Source organism: Tachypleus tridentatus, chromosome 7, assembly GCF_004210375.1.
Source record: "Tachypleus tridentatus isolate NWPU-2018 chromosome 7, ASM421037v1, whole genome shotgun sequence".
Taxonomy (NCBI): Eukaryota; Metazoa; Arthropoda; class Merostomata; order Xiphosura; family Limulidae; genus Tachypleus; species Tachypleus tridentatus.
In genome coordinates, this window is record NC_134831.1 from 156410951 (window position 1) to 156425989 (window position 15039).

Sequence of the window (15039 nt, forward strand, 5' to 3'; positions counted from 1 at the left end):
TTTAAATTCCTCCAGAGGAGTTAAAGTTGAGAGGGATTTAAAGAACATACCCAAATCAGAAATTCTCACTGATTTCTCAAGCTAAGGCATTTCTGCAGTGTGCCAAATCTCCACTTTTAAAGACAGAATTATGATGCCTACTAATGTTCTGATATTGATGGTTACATCACCACGTCCTCCTGCCACAGTCAAAGCAAATTATCTGAACTGTAAGTTGTGGCCATACATTCCAAACTCTCTCAGATGTTTCCAGTGTCAGTGGTTCTGTCACTCGGAAGATATTGTGTCGTGATTCTTTAATGTGCTCATTTTGGTGGCAAAGACCATGATGATTATGAGTGTAAACTGGAACCTCACTGTGTTAACTGTAGTGGCTCACACCCCTCTTACTCTATTTCTTGCCCTTAGTGAGTGGATGAGAAAGAGGTGCCATGCTTGAAAACTGTAAACAATATGTCCTATCCAGAGGTTTAGAAGTTATTGTCTCCCACTCCATCTTGGACATATGCTGATGCACTCCATTCCACTACCACAGTGGGAGTGTAGACAGATCTCTCCATGCCTCCAGCAGAGTAATTTCCAAAACATCAGAAGAGTCTTTTGCCCTACATGATTAAAATAGTCAACAAACCTACATCTGCTTCCATCTCTGTTGCCACCACTCCAGTGACTATTTGAGTCTACTTCCTTTGGCTTTGGGAGTTTCCTCAGGTCCATCCTCTTCTGCAGCTCCAAGATACAAAACAATTATTTGTTCACACCTTCAGTCACTGAAATCTTCATCCACAGACAGAGACCTGCCTACTCAACCCAGGGCAGGATTGTGGAGGTTAAAAGACCTCTGTCCAATAAAGAAAAAAACGTGGTCAAGAACAGAAGGGCTCTTTGCCCCATTCTCCTCCACATAAATAAAAATGAACAATGTTATACAGTGTAGCTGTCTGGGTTTTTATTCAAATATATATGACACAAACGATTTGATTGATTCTTACCATCCTGTGTGTGTGTCTCTTTACAGGAAGCATTTCTAAAACATACTGATACAATCACCCTTCAACAGTTTTCTTTGTACAGAAATGATAGGTTATGTGATGGATGAGTGCATGGAGGGGTGGTACTACTGGTCATTCAGCATGTGCCCACCTCATCTTTGCCTCTTGTTGCACCCTTGGAGGCTATAGCCATCTATCTTTCCTTTGTTTGTACCATCACTATTTGTTCTCTCTATGTAGCTCCTGAAGAGGCTTATGGTAAGTCAGACTTTGATGCCCTCATTGAACAGTTCACATCTCCATTTTTAATCCTAGGGGATTTTACTGGAAATAATTTCCTCTGGGATGGTGCTGATTGATTAGAGAGGGGTCGCTGTATAGAATGTATGCTCTTAGATCACAACCTATCTTTTTTCAGTGCTGGTTATTATGCTTAGTTTTGTGCACCTAGTAAGTTGTTTTACTGCTATTGATCTCTTTGTGCTCCCCTTCACTTTTCTCTTACTTTTTTGGAGGGTTGATAGTAACCCACAGGACCATGATAATTTTCCTGTCATTTTGAGAGAGACTGGTGGTGGTCATTGCAACCCAACCTGCATTTCTTGATAAAAGTTGGACCAAGCCAACTGACCCTCTTTCATAGCACTCTCTGAACTTGATCCTGCCATTGTCTGTAAGCCATTGATAGATGACTGTATGACAGCAGTTACCAACTGTATTGTCCAGGCAGCTGCTCAATGTGTTCCTAAAACCTTGACATGTTTTCCACAATATCCTCATCCATGTTGAAATTCTGCCTGCCATATGCATAGAAGGCTCAAAATCAGGCCTCGGACACCTTTTGTAGGTATTCACACTTTTAAACTGAATTGCTTTTCAGTAGGCCCATGCAGATGATTGGCACATCACACATCAAAGCCAAATAGAATCTTAGATTAAATACACATCTAGCATCTCTTTTTACCACCAGTTCCAAGGTCATATGTGACAAGATTTGAAAGATCAGTGGACAGTATACTCCTGCCCCCCTTTGATCTTGCTCTCTGATGGCCAGGAAGTTGCTGATGCTCAGTGCATCACTGATACTCTTGGTAAAAGCTGTTCTCATGCATTTAGCACTTCTACTTCAGCTCACCTTTTTAGCCATCAAGACACAGACAGAACAGTAGCCTCTTTCCTTTTGGGCTGATTGTATCTATGATTGTAATAACCCCTTTACACTGGTGGAACTCAAGCTCACTTTTCATTGGCCTGGCAGTGCATCAGTCAGACCTGATGATATTCACTACAAGATACTGTGACTTCATTTTACTGCAGTTTGGGAATTGCTCTTGCAGCAGGCCATCAAACCTGTTTCACCATCCTACTCCTTGGTGTGGATTCTTGTACATGGTGAGGGGACTTTCCAGAGAAGGTTCTGTTCCTTCAGTTTACTTCCTCTGGGATCTAAACATCCACCCATGTGTTTGCCATGCATGGCAACCCTTGAATGGGAGGAGAGGATCCTGGTGGTTGAGAGGTCCAACCCTAACACACCACTTTGGCCTTGAATTACTGTAGACGGACAGCCTTGGAGTGGCTCCCCCAGGGACAGTCGGCTGGTCCACTTGGGCTATGGTCAACCAAGTACCAGTGTTGGATGTTTTCAATGGATGTTGTGGACATTGTGTCTGATGCTGATGTTTGGGTATGGTGCTCACGAAACCTTGGTATTACTGCAATGTCCTTGTTTGGCATTGCCATGCATCTCTTTGTAGGGCTCCATGGTGAGTGTGGTCAATGGGCACTGAAATATTCTTTCTTTATTATGGATCCATCCCCCAAATAAAAATAAAATAGTGAAAAACATACCACAGGTGAATGACCACATCTTGAAGATTTTGAGCAGCAGTTTTCAACCTCATCACTATTTGTACAACATTATCTGATATTACATACACTGTCAGACAAATCTTTAGGGCAAATGTCTCTCTTTTTTATTTGGAAAAGATTAGAGGGGCTTACTGATTCTCCTAAGTCAGTTAGAAAGCTTTGTTCTGGTGACATATTGGTGAAAATATCTGCTCCTAAACACAGTGAACTTCTCCTTCATTTGAGGGCCATTCAGGATATGCCAACTGAGGCTATTCCCCATACTACTTTGAATTCATCACGAGGAGTTATTTCTCAGAGGGATTTGAAGAACATCCCCGAGTTAGAGATACTTGCTGGTTTCTTCACCCAAGGGGTTTCTGCAGTGAGGTGTATCTCTACTTGCAAAGATGGAATTATGATGTTGACCAGTCTCCTAATTTTGACGTTTACATCCCACGTCCACCTGCCACTATCAAGGCAGGTTATCTAAATTTAAAAGTATAGCTGTATATTGCAGACCCTCTCAAATGTTTTCAGTGTCAGTGGCTCACTCATTGAAAGACATTGAGTAATGGTTCTTTGATGTGTGCTTTTATGGTAGCAAGGACCATGATGCCTATAAGTGTGAAATAGATCCTCATTGTGTTTATTGTAGTGGCTCTCACCAATCTTACTTTCATGTCCTAGGTGGGTGGAAGAAAAAGAGGAAAAGCATTTGAAAATGGTTCACAACATTTCTTACCCTGATGCTTGAAAGTTACTACCTCTACCTCTCTATCTCAGATGCATGCTGCTGCACTTTGTTCCACTGCTACAGTGGGAGTGCAGATGGATCTCTTTGTGACTCAAAAAAAATCATTCTCAAATCATATGAAGTCTTTTGCCCTCCATGGTTAAGAAACTTAATGAATCAACGTCAGCACCCATCTCTGTCCATAGCATTCCTTTTAGCATATCCCGGATCCACTTCCTTTGGTTCTGAGTTTGGATGTTTCCTTTGGTCCATCTTCTCTGTCTCTGAGATGCAAATAGATCATTTGTTTATGCACTTAGTTGTTGGAATCTAGTTCCAACAGCAAAGACCTGCCCAGTTAACCCAGGGCAAGATCCATGGAGGTTGATAGACCTCCCTCGAATAAAGACAGTAAAGAAAAAAGACATGGTAAAAATAGAAAAGCTTTCCACCCAGTTTGCCTATACATAAGTAAAAATGGCCAGTTCGGTGCAGTGGAACTGTTGAAGTTTACATTCTAATCTGGATGAAAGAAATGTACTGGTTGATTCTTACCATCCTGTGTGCCTTTCCATACATGAAATATTTCTGAAACCTGCTGATACAAACACCTTCAGCAGTTTTCTGTGTACAGAATAGACTAGGTTGTGTGATGGACAGGTTAATGGAGGGGTTGCACTACACATCAGTCAACATGTACTCACCCTTTCTTTGTCACTCAACACACCCTTGGAGGCCATAGCCATCCATGTTTCTTTGGGTTGTACCAACACTATTCATTCTCTGTACCTGTTTCCTGAAGAGACATATGATCAATCAGATCATGATACTCTCATTGAACAGTTGCCATCTCCCTTTTTAATCCTGGGGGACTTTAATGGACATAATCCTCTCTGGGAGGTGTTGATATTGATGGAAGGAATCATTTCGTAGAGTGTATGCTCTCAGATCACAACTTTTCTCTCTTCAATAGTTAGTATTTTAGTGCTGTTGATCTCTCAGTCTGCTTCCCTTCACTATTCTGCCACTTTTCCTGGAGGGTTAACAGTAACCCATGAGACAGTGATCATTTTCCTATCAATTTGAAAAAGATATCCAAGGTCAGTGCCATCTGACCCACATGCCATGGTGGAAGCTGGGCCAAGTCAACAGGCCCTCTTTCAATGCTCTCACAGAACTTGATCCTTCCATCATCTGTAAGCCATAGATAGATGACTGTGTGGCAGCATTGACTGACTGTATTATTTAGGTAGCTGTTCAGTGTGTTCCAATATTTTCAACATGTTTTCCATGGTATCCGCATCTGTGGTTGAATCCTGACTGCCACATTCCACGGAAGGCTCAAAAACAGGCCTGGGATTCCTTCTGTAAGTATCTCACACTTTTGAACTGCATCACTTTTCAGCGGGCTCATGCACATGCTCAGCAGGTAAGATGTCAAAGCCAGAAGGAATCTTGGATTAAATTCACAACCAGCATTTCTTCTACCACCACTTCTTTAGTCATATGGGACAAGATTTGGAAGGTCAGTGTGCAGTATAATTCTATTCCCCTTTCAATCTTGCTCTCTTGTTGCCAAAAAGCTACTGATACCAAAAGCATTGCCAATATTCTCTGTGAAAGTTTTTGCTGGGTATCTAGCACTCCTGCTTCATCTTCCACCTTCTTAGCCATCAAAACTTGGGAGAGTGATCACCTCTTTCCTCTCAGGCTGATCATCTCTATGACTGTGATTGCCCATTTACACTGGTGGGACTCAAGCTGGCTCTTCTTTGGTCTGACCTGATGATATTCAAAATACTGCTCTATCTTTCTTTTTCTTCTCTTGCTACTCTTCTGGTAGTTTTTAACCATATCTAACAGGAGAAAGTTTTTCCTGATGCATTGTATCAGGCAATTGTCCTACCTTTTTCTAAGACCTGGAAGGATCCCAAAATTCCATCAGACTTATCAGTTTACTTGAAATATATATATATAGTAATATTAAGGGATCCTTAAAATATTACCTGAGAAAAGACCAGAAAAGATACTGATACATATTTTGTATAAAGTGAAATAAAACATATTTACCCTGCCTACCTATAAAGTAACAGTAACTTTGCATCAGTGCTTTCTGACAGTATATTTTAATAAGTGAATTCTACTTATATTTGCCATTGTTGGCCAGTGATGAGTCCACTAGGATATATTTTATTTGTTTTGATAATCAAGATATACTTATACTTGCTCATACATACATAATTGATCTATCATATCTTATGTCTGTAGGCCTGTAAAAATATAACCTGATTTTTTTTATTATTATTATTGGTTAAATAACTGAGATCTACTTGTTTGTGAGTGTGAGTCAATGACAAATCAATCCCAGTATTTTTTCTATTATATAACTGAGCTCATTTTAACCATGTGTAGGTTAGTAATGTGATAACTTGAGTCATCTATTACAGTGTATTATAATAACTGAGATTTTCCTTTTGAATATAGGCCAATGACTTATTCACTTCAGTGTTTTCTGGAGGTCGAGACAGAAAGATCATCATGACTGATCTGAGATCACCTGAGAAGAGAGTTTTAATTTGTGAAGAAACTGCACCAATTCTTAAAGTGAGACATTTATTCAATATTACACACAAATATACATGTCTTTGTTCATTATTAAAGGCCTCTGACAAAATTCATTACATTATACAGTATTTTAATCTAAAAAAATGATTTCATTATTCAATATTAAAGGCTTGTGACAAAACTGTCATTACTTAGTGTTAAAGGGTTCTGACAAAACCATGTCATTGTTCAGTATTAAAGATATGACAAAACCATATCATTATTCAGTATTGAAGAATTCTAACAAAACTGTCGTTATTCAGTATTAAGGACTTCTGACAAAATGATATCATTCAGTATTAAAAGCTTCTGACAAAACCATGTCATTATTCAGTATTGAAGACATCTGAAAAAATGGTGTCATTGTTCAGTATTAAAGACTTATAATAAAAACTATGTTAGTGTTAAGTATTAAAGGATTCTAACAAAATCATGTGTCATTCTAACATCTTATCAATGAAAGGAAAGAAGAATATTTAATATCATAACATCAACTTGACTATATTTATAATACCACATGCTGATGAGAATTTTTGCACAGTATCAGAGCTTATCACACTAGTTGGGATATAACAGACATGGTAGTAGTCTAATTGCTTGTTATATCGTCTGTTTCATGAACAATAGATTTTTTGCATGTATTAGCTTAAGTATACAAATTTTAGTTATTATAAATTTTACTGAAGTCACAAACCAGAATTAAGGTAATTGTTCATAACATAATACAGTTTATTCATTTTGTATTACAGGCAAATAACAAAATTGTATGTTATTGAATGTTATGTACTTCTGCAAAAAATGTCACTGTTTAATATTACAGACTCCTGAAAAAAACTTGTTCAATATGACAGTGCTACTGACAAAATTGCCATTATTTAACATTACTGTGCATTTATAAAATTTGCTATTCAATATTAATGGCTGGTGATAAAACTATATGCTATTATAATTTATCTGTTATTTTCACTTTTGTATCTCTTAATGAGTTTAGTTAATTTGACTGACCTTGTAACCAACATGAAAAAATTTAAAAAATAAATTATGCTTTTTTGTTCTAAATAGACTACAAATTGCAATGCACAAATACAAGTATTCAGTCTAAATAGCTTAAATCTCATAACCTTATATATAATTTTCATTTTATTTACTTTTCAGACATGCATGACTAACATTACAGAAGTTGCAATGACATGATGCACATTCACTTGTTACTGTATCTGAGACTATGAAATTGGTCTTTACAAATTGACCTTGCCTGTGGTCTAGTGAGCCACTACTTTGTAAAATGTAGTCATTTCCATTATAATATATTTTATCTGTGTGTGTATTTATGTTTGTGCCTACTAATGACACAGCAGTATTTCTACAGACTTACAATGCTAGAAATCAAATTTTGATGCTTGTGGTGGGCACACCACAGATATTCCATTATGTAGCTTAACTAATAGCAACCAACTGTGTGTATGCGTGTCTGTGTGTATATATATGTATATTAATACCATATACAAATGAGTTCTTAAATTTCAGTTATTTGTCTTAAAACATAGAACAATAAATAATGAAATATAGAAAACAATTATCTCTTCTCGTTATAACTTTTGTACTCATTTGCTGCTTACCATGACTTAAGTCTTATCAAATTTTGGATCTAAAACAAAATAATTTTTTTACATTTTACATATGCATTTTGAAATAAAAAGTCATAAATTAATATATCAATACCATAGAATTCTACAATAATTTATGAAGCTTGGTAATTAAGGTGTATTTAAGTCTTCAGAAATATGATTTTTAAACTCATTCAACATACCACATGGCACACAAAAATAAATAATGCAGTAGGTGTGTTTTTTAATTTGCTTTTAAATTAAGAAATTAACTAATGCATAATACAAAAATTTGAATTACAATATACTATTTGACATTAGACTTAATATATTCATAAAATAGTAGTACAATAAAATTTTGAATGTGAATCTACATATACAATCACATGGCCTTTGCCTCTAACAGTTGTAAGACCCATCTCGGTAGGGTTAATAGCCTCTGAATAAACTGTCATTATTCAGTTTTACAGTACTTTTGACACAACTACATGTCATTGTTCCATGTTGCAGGTTACCGATGAAACTATGCAATTATTTAATATTATAATTGGTTTTCCAGTGACCTAGCAGTAACTTATAATGCTAACAGTCAGGCTTCAGTACCCATGGTAGGCATGCACTGATAGCTTATTCTGTGGCTTTGCTCTTAACAACAACCAAACAAACAATCAAAATTACAAAGCCACTTACAAAAGTATGTCATTATTTAATGTTGCGATCCTTCTATATAACTACCTGCTATTTCAGTATTACAGGTTTCTGACAGATTTATGCTATTATTCAATATGACATGATTCTGACAAAACTATCTGTCATTCAGTACTACAATGCAATTGATAAAAACTATGTATCATTGTTTAAAATTAGTCTCATAACACAACTATTTGTTGTTATTTAGTCTTCCATTCCTTTGAGTAATTTATTAAAGAACAAAAGTATCATGCTATAGACAAAAATATTTCATTAGAATAGTTGAGAATAAATAATATTAAAAATGGAATTTTTAGAGTAAAATTTATCATTAAATAAATAAGCAAGTGTGGGTAAGATTACAGGGGATGGGGTAGTAGCAGTTGACCCCTTCGTGCATGTGTACACACACTTTTTTTTTTTTGTAAGTTATAGTACAAACACAACATTCAAAATAATGAAATTAAACTTTTCATAAAAACAGAAAACCAAATAAGTAAAAAATAAAATTTATTTATATAATCATATAATGGTGCTGATATCTGTAGAAGTGCCATTTTTCTGATTGATCCTAATTTATACCTATATTTTTGTGTAAGTAAGTTATAATAACAAGACTTGTATTCATCTTTATTGAAGATATAGATTCATTAGATAAATTAAGCAGTTCAGGATATTAGTTGCTATATTGCAAGTATAACTCTTTTTGAACTTAGAAATAGAACATGTATCTCTATCTCAGTTGTTATTTTGGGTTAGGTAAAAGAATAAGGTGTGGTCATTTTGATACACATTTTTGAGAAATACTAAGGAATTTCAAAATTTATGGATTTTTTAACTTCGTAATGACATTTCTTCATCTTAATGCAAAATAGTTTATAATTTTGCAGTTACATAAATATTGCAGAACTTGTAATAAACTAGAATGTTTTTTATCTGCTGTAGATCTTTAGTTATAAGACAGTGGTTTCCAGCAACAGTGTACTCTTCATAGTTTGCTTTATTGTAATCTGCTTATTAACTTCAGAATTTTGTCAATCTTTCTTCAGCAGTTTTATGTAATATCTGAAAGAGTAAGAACTTAATTAATAATTATTTACTTCTAGGTGTAGTTAAAAATATGTAAAAACAATGATAATTAATTTTGTTTTGACAGATGATCTTGATGCCTGGTCATTCTTCCCTGTGGGTTGCAACCACAGACTCCAGTATTAAAAACTGGGTAAACTTGACTTTGTTATTTTTCAGAATTTTATCTTTATCTTAATTCACAGTTCAATGTGTTTTTTACTTGGAAAGTTTGTTAGTTTTTTTTATGTTATGCAGTTTTGTAAATATTTTGATTTTTACAATTATTCCTAAATTTCTGTTTTAAAGCATTTGGCATTTTTATGCTGCAAAATGAAATATTCTTACTTTAGTTTTATTTATAGCCAATCAACAACAGAATTTCTCAGCTGGATGAATATGATTTGGACTTACTTCCACCTTTAAACACACATCCAGAAACCATGATCAAAGGTATGTAATGTTTCAGCAAGTTAGTTTTCCGTATGACTGAAGAGGTTTTATTTTTTAATAATAAGAATACTTAGGATAACTCCTTGTTAGAAAACAAATTAACTATGGATATGATTATGTTGTAGCTTATCATACTGTTTTTAGAGAGCTTTAACTTTCAGCTCTTCAGTCTTTGCAGATGTAATCCTTGCTGTATGGGGCTGTGCATTGTCCTGGTATAACACAACACCTTTACAATTGATCAAAGCAGACTTCTTTTCTTTCAGTGTAACATTCAAGCACTCTAACAGTTCACAATAGAAGTCTGATGTAATCATTACATTGAGTGACAGCAACTCAAAGTGGATCACACCAACAATATCCCACCAAATGCTTAACAAGACTTTCCTAGGGTGGAGTTCCATTTTGGGTTGTACTTTAGCCAGTTTACCTGCACTGAGCCATTGTCTGTAGCACTTAACATTTTTATAAAATATCCATTTTTAATCTCCAGTCACTAACCTGTCCAAAAAAGGTGAGCTACATTCACAGAGTGCAGAGAAATGCAAGTGTCCATCTTCATAAGGGTTTATTTAATTAATGATCTGAAAGTGTGGAGTTGGGTTAGTTTCTTTTATTTGTCTGAACATTTTTATACATGTCCTACTACATATTTTAGTTGTTAAAGCTTTCTTCAAAGACAGAAATGATGATGCACTTTCTGTATTAAATTTTTGGGAATTACTTATGGGATGACCTGATAGAATGATTGCAAATTATAACAGGAAACTACAGTTGTTTATCCTCAATAGCTTTAAACTCATAACAGTATGTATTTGTTTCTACTTAAAGTTTATTATTTTATTGCCCTTTCAACTGTGTATAACTAATAATTCCAGCTCACAAGTTGTAAAGCACTTAGTGGACATCAGCTCATGTTACTGTATTTAATTACATAATGCATAAGAATACCTCACCAATAATTTTTATTATCATACCTTATCTATGTTAATAAGTTTCTAATATTTACATTTTAGTTACTTTTATGAAAAAAAGACAAAAAAACAATACATATGAAAAACATCTACATTTCTATTTAGTATAGTGCAAAATCTCAACTAATAATCCATATATTTGTTGTACACGAGTTTTAAGTTCTTCATTTTACAAAGAATTATTAAAATAAAAATTCCCCTAGTGTGATATGTGTTGTTTACTTTTATTTTTTTGCTGTTGGGTATTGATGATACTTAAATCTAATTTTTATACTAATGATACTACTAAGTTAAATACTTAAGAACACAGAATAATAACACAAAAATGTAGTGTCCTATAACTGTCATAATTCTTTTGGTTTTGTAACTATGCAATAAGAGACTTTTTAAAATATGGCTTTACAAAATTAAGAACATAAAATTAATTGTATCTGTCTGGTCATCATTTAATGAGCTGGTCATGAGGTTTTGGTGATTTACATTCAAAATGCTATTAAACTATTTTTCATTTATGCTATATCAATTGTTATAAAATAAAAATCTTAGCCAATAATCCAAATTTTAATAGTGTACAAGTTTCAAGCTCTTAATTATATAAGACAGTATTTTTAAAAAATCCTGAATTTCCCTAGTGTCACTCCATTTGTCACATTCTTTTTTTCAGCATTCTTTAATGATTCTCTCTTATAATTAATTTTATATTATCTTTAATTAATAGAAAGCCAAATTCTTCATTTATCCAACTGTGGATTATATTATGTTGTTTTCTGAGGAGAAAATTATCAATTTCCATATTAGCACAAGCTTTTTTCCCAGAGGAAGGATAACAATTACAATGGATGAATTGGTAATGTCTCTCGTCTCATAACTAGAAAGCCAGAAAAATCGTGATAATCAGAGGAAATTGTCTGCCTTTTGCATTTTATTATTCTGTGTTTTTTGGTACATTTTTTGGTAAATAAAAATTAGTTAGTGCATTACCTCCATTAATATAAAAAAAGTAAGGTTAAGTGTCATCAACAGCAAAAGAAAAGAATGTTGAGGTAAATACTTTATTTCAAGTTTTTTAAATGTTTATTCTCTATTTATTATCATAAAAGTTACAAAAATGTAAAATTAGGGAATATTTTAGGTTAGTTAAGGTTAGATGAGGTTAAATAGTTATATAATAATGTTTCATGAGGCATGCATGCGAGCAGCTTATTGGTAATATCATTCGATAGCATAACATGAGCTCCATGGTCCCTAAGTGACTTGCAACTTATGATGCCAGTAGTAGTTAGATATGGTTCAACAGGCAATAAAACAATACAATTTAATTATAAGTAGATATATACTGTTACAACTTTAAAGCTACTCAAGATAAATGATTGTAGTTTCATATTACAAACTGAAGTCATTTTAGAAAGATGAAAAGAGTATTTTAGATTTATTTTGATTTTTTCTTTCTTTTGATATGTGTTAAGATTCACCAACCTTGTTTTGAGTTAGGGTAGAGAAATAACAAAACATAAGTTTTTGATATCACATAAATATAATTTTTGATATGAAGAAAAGTATTTTTAATCTTGATATGAAAATCACTTTGCATGTGAACTATTTAAAATAAATACTCAACATATTCATGGACAAGTCTTTTTATAGTTTACTTAACATATTTCACTAAAAATATGATTTTTTGTATGTGAAAGACGTATATCGTTTACCAGAACACTGACAATTTTTGTGAAGATATACATACTATATTAAGAGTTAGTAGATCAAACCTAAAAAGACTTTAAAGGAGTACAAAGAGGTCACATTGTCAATTAATGCAACCAAGCCTGTGTTTGAGAGAGCTAAAATTTGATTTATTGATTTTATTTTGATGCTAAATTTATTTTTATACAATTATAATAAAGTAGATCAATTAAATTTTGAATTTAAGTCTAAAAAGTCATTACGTGTACTTTGACTTCCCCATTCTGAGGGAGTTAAATCATACAAAAAGAAATTAAGTATTTGTAAATGACTAAAGCTTAAAAAGCTGTTAATTCTGACAGAAACATACACATCCTTAAAAAACAGTATGAAATCTGAAAATACAAAACATTAACCAGAAAACAATAATATATCAAATGAAGCATTTTAAACATATAGAAGTTGTAATATTGAAAAAAAAGAAAAGCATTTCTTAGCTGAATGTGATTTATGTTTCTTGATATATGCATTTACTTCAAGATTTATAAATGCTGTTGAAGAGATTGAGAAGGAAAACTGTTCTTTTATATTGCAGTAAATTTTTCTTCATTTTGAAAATTAATTTTAAGTGGGTACGTAAGGTTCCAAAGAAATTTCCTCTTTCTTTGAGTTGGCCTCCATGTATCAAAAATATTACATGGGTTAATGAAGAAGTTAACAATTGAAAACATACATTTTGTGACAAAAATGTAATTTTTTCTTAAGATTTTTAAAATTAAGAATTATTGCTACTATTTCTGACTTTGTCTGTGTGATGTCCTTTGTGTCTGCAGAAAAGAAAAAAAAATTATATTACTCTTTTGTAACTACTGAATTGCAAAGCCAAACATTTATTTTTTTTATGTATTTGCAGATATACAAACTAAAACAAAAATATTATTGGCCTAGTATTGCACATTTTGTAAGAGTTATTTAATGTCAATGTTGTAGTTAATTTTAAATAACATAATTGAATGAAGTGGTTAGATTATATTGTTTTGACTCAGTTGTTTGCTTCAAATCAAATTCTTTAGACGATTTTATTAGGTCTGTATAAGAACTAAAAAGTATGATATGCATTACTTAATAATGAAATGAAAGTTGGTTTATTTGAAAAATGACTGTTATTCTTCAGTTGATCTATTTCATGGATTACTATTTTTATTTTGGTTTAATCTTTTTGTGATATTCATGCATTTCATTTAAATGAATATTTTAATGTTTCAAGGGAGCCCCAGTATCAGACATTACAATGTACTAAATGACAAAAGACATATTCTCACAAAGGATACTGACAATAATGTGGCATTGTGGGATGTGTTAAAGGTATAGCAAATATTTATTGATTCTTTTTAATTGTTCTTGAAAGACTGAAAATATTTTGTTTTTAACTCTTAGTAGGAACATTGAAATCTGTATTCTTAGGATTCAGTTTCAGTTAGAGTTGACAAAGTAATGTTTGTTATACATGTGTAATTTTTTAAACAAGTAGCTTATGAATGAATGTTATTTTAGGAAACATCTTTGCAGTAAACTTTCAATTAATGGTCTCACCACAAACTGTTGTAATATTTTCATGTACATACAGTACAGTATTGATTTATATAGTTTCTAAACTTGAGCAATTTTAACTATTAATTTATTGGATTAATAAAAAAAATTGGTTTAATATATTATTAGTATTTGTACAAGTTACTTGGACTCCATTCTTATGGTCTTTGCTCTACATTCCTTCTGTGTCAGAGATGCATTCAAATCAAAATTTCTCCTGTTCTTTCTTACTTTGTCCTTCCACCTTTTATTTGGTCTTCCTCTTGTCTATTACCTTTTCACTGTTGTATTCATCACTCTCTTACCAATATACTCCATTTTACTCCACATGACCAAGCCATTTAAGATGAGCTTCTCTCATCTTCTTTATAACTGATTCTACAGTTGCTTTCTACATAATAATTTCATTCCTGATGCATTCTTTTCCCAGTGTTGTACTTCCCTCCACTTAGAAGATTAGTTATTCTCATCCAGTAATGCCATCTGTATGCATTGTTTTCTGTTCACATATGCATGCCACAAGCCTTCTGCTCCCCCCCCCCATGCCCTGCCTTGAGGAGTCATTTGGGCCAAATACACTCATCTCTAAAATCACGATGGTCTCATTCATATATTTGGGTCATCCATCATGTGGTGATTTATCAATTTTGAACCCTACTTTTTGGATTTTCTTCAGCCCCTTTTGTTTTTTATGAGGTGGTCAGAGATTTTGCTTGTCATCTTCATGCTCTGAGGTTCTGATTCCACCATTATATGGAGAGCTAACTTCTTCTGGTGTAATCTAAACTGAATTT

The 15039-nt window shown here is 33.3% G+C and overlaps 1 protein-coding gene across 4 annotated transcripts in view; it reads left to right on the top strand.

Annotated features, from left to right (window-relative positions):
• LOC143256979 (WD repeat-containing protein 48) overlaps positions 1-15039 on the top strand; it is a 49011-nt gene that overhangs the window by 13320 nt on the left and 20652 nt on the right. For all 4 annotated transcript variants that reach the window (XM_076514973.1, XM_076514975.1, XM_076514974.1 and 1 more), the window contains exons 8-11: positions 6064-6183; positions 9637-9702; positions 9914-10001; positions 13923-14020. In XM_076514973.1, the coding sequence (XP_076371088.1) occupies positions 6064-6183; positions 9637-9702; positions 9914-10001; positions 13923-14020 (372 nt within the window). The remainder of the gene's footprint in view (positions 1-6063; positions 6184-9636; positions 9703-9913; positions 10002-13922; positions 14021-15039) is intronic.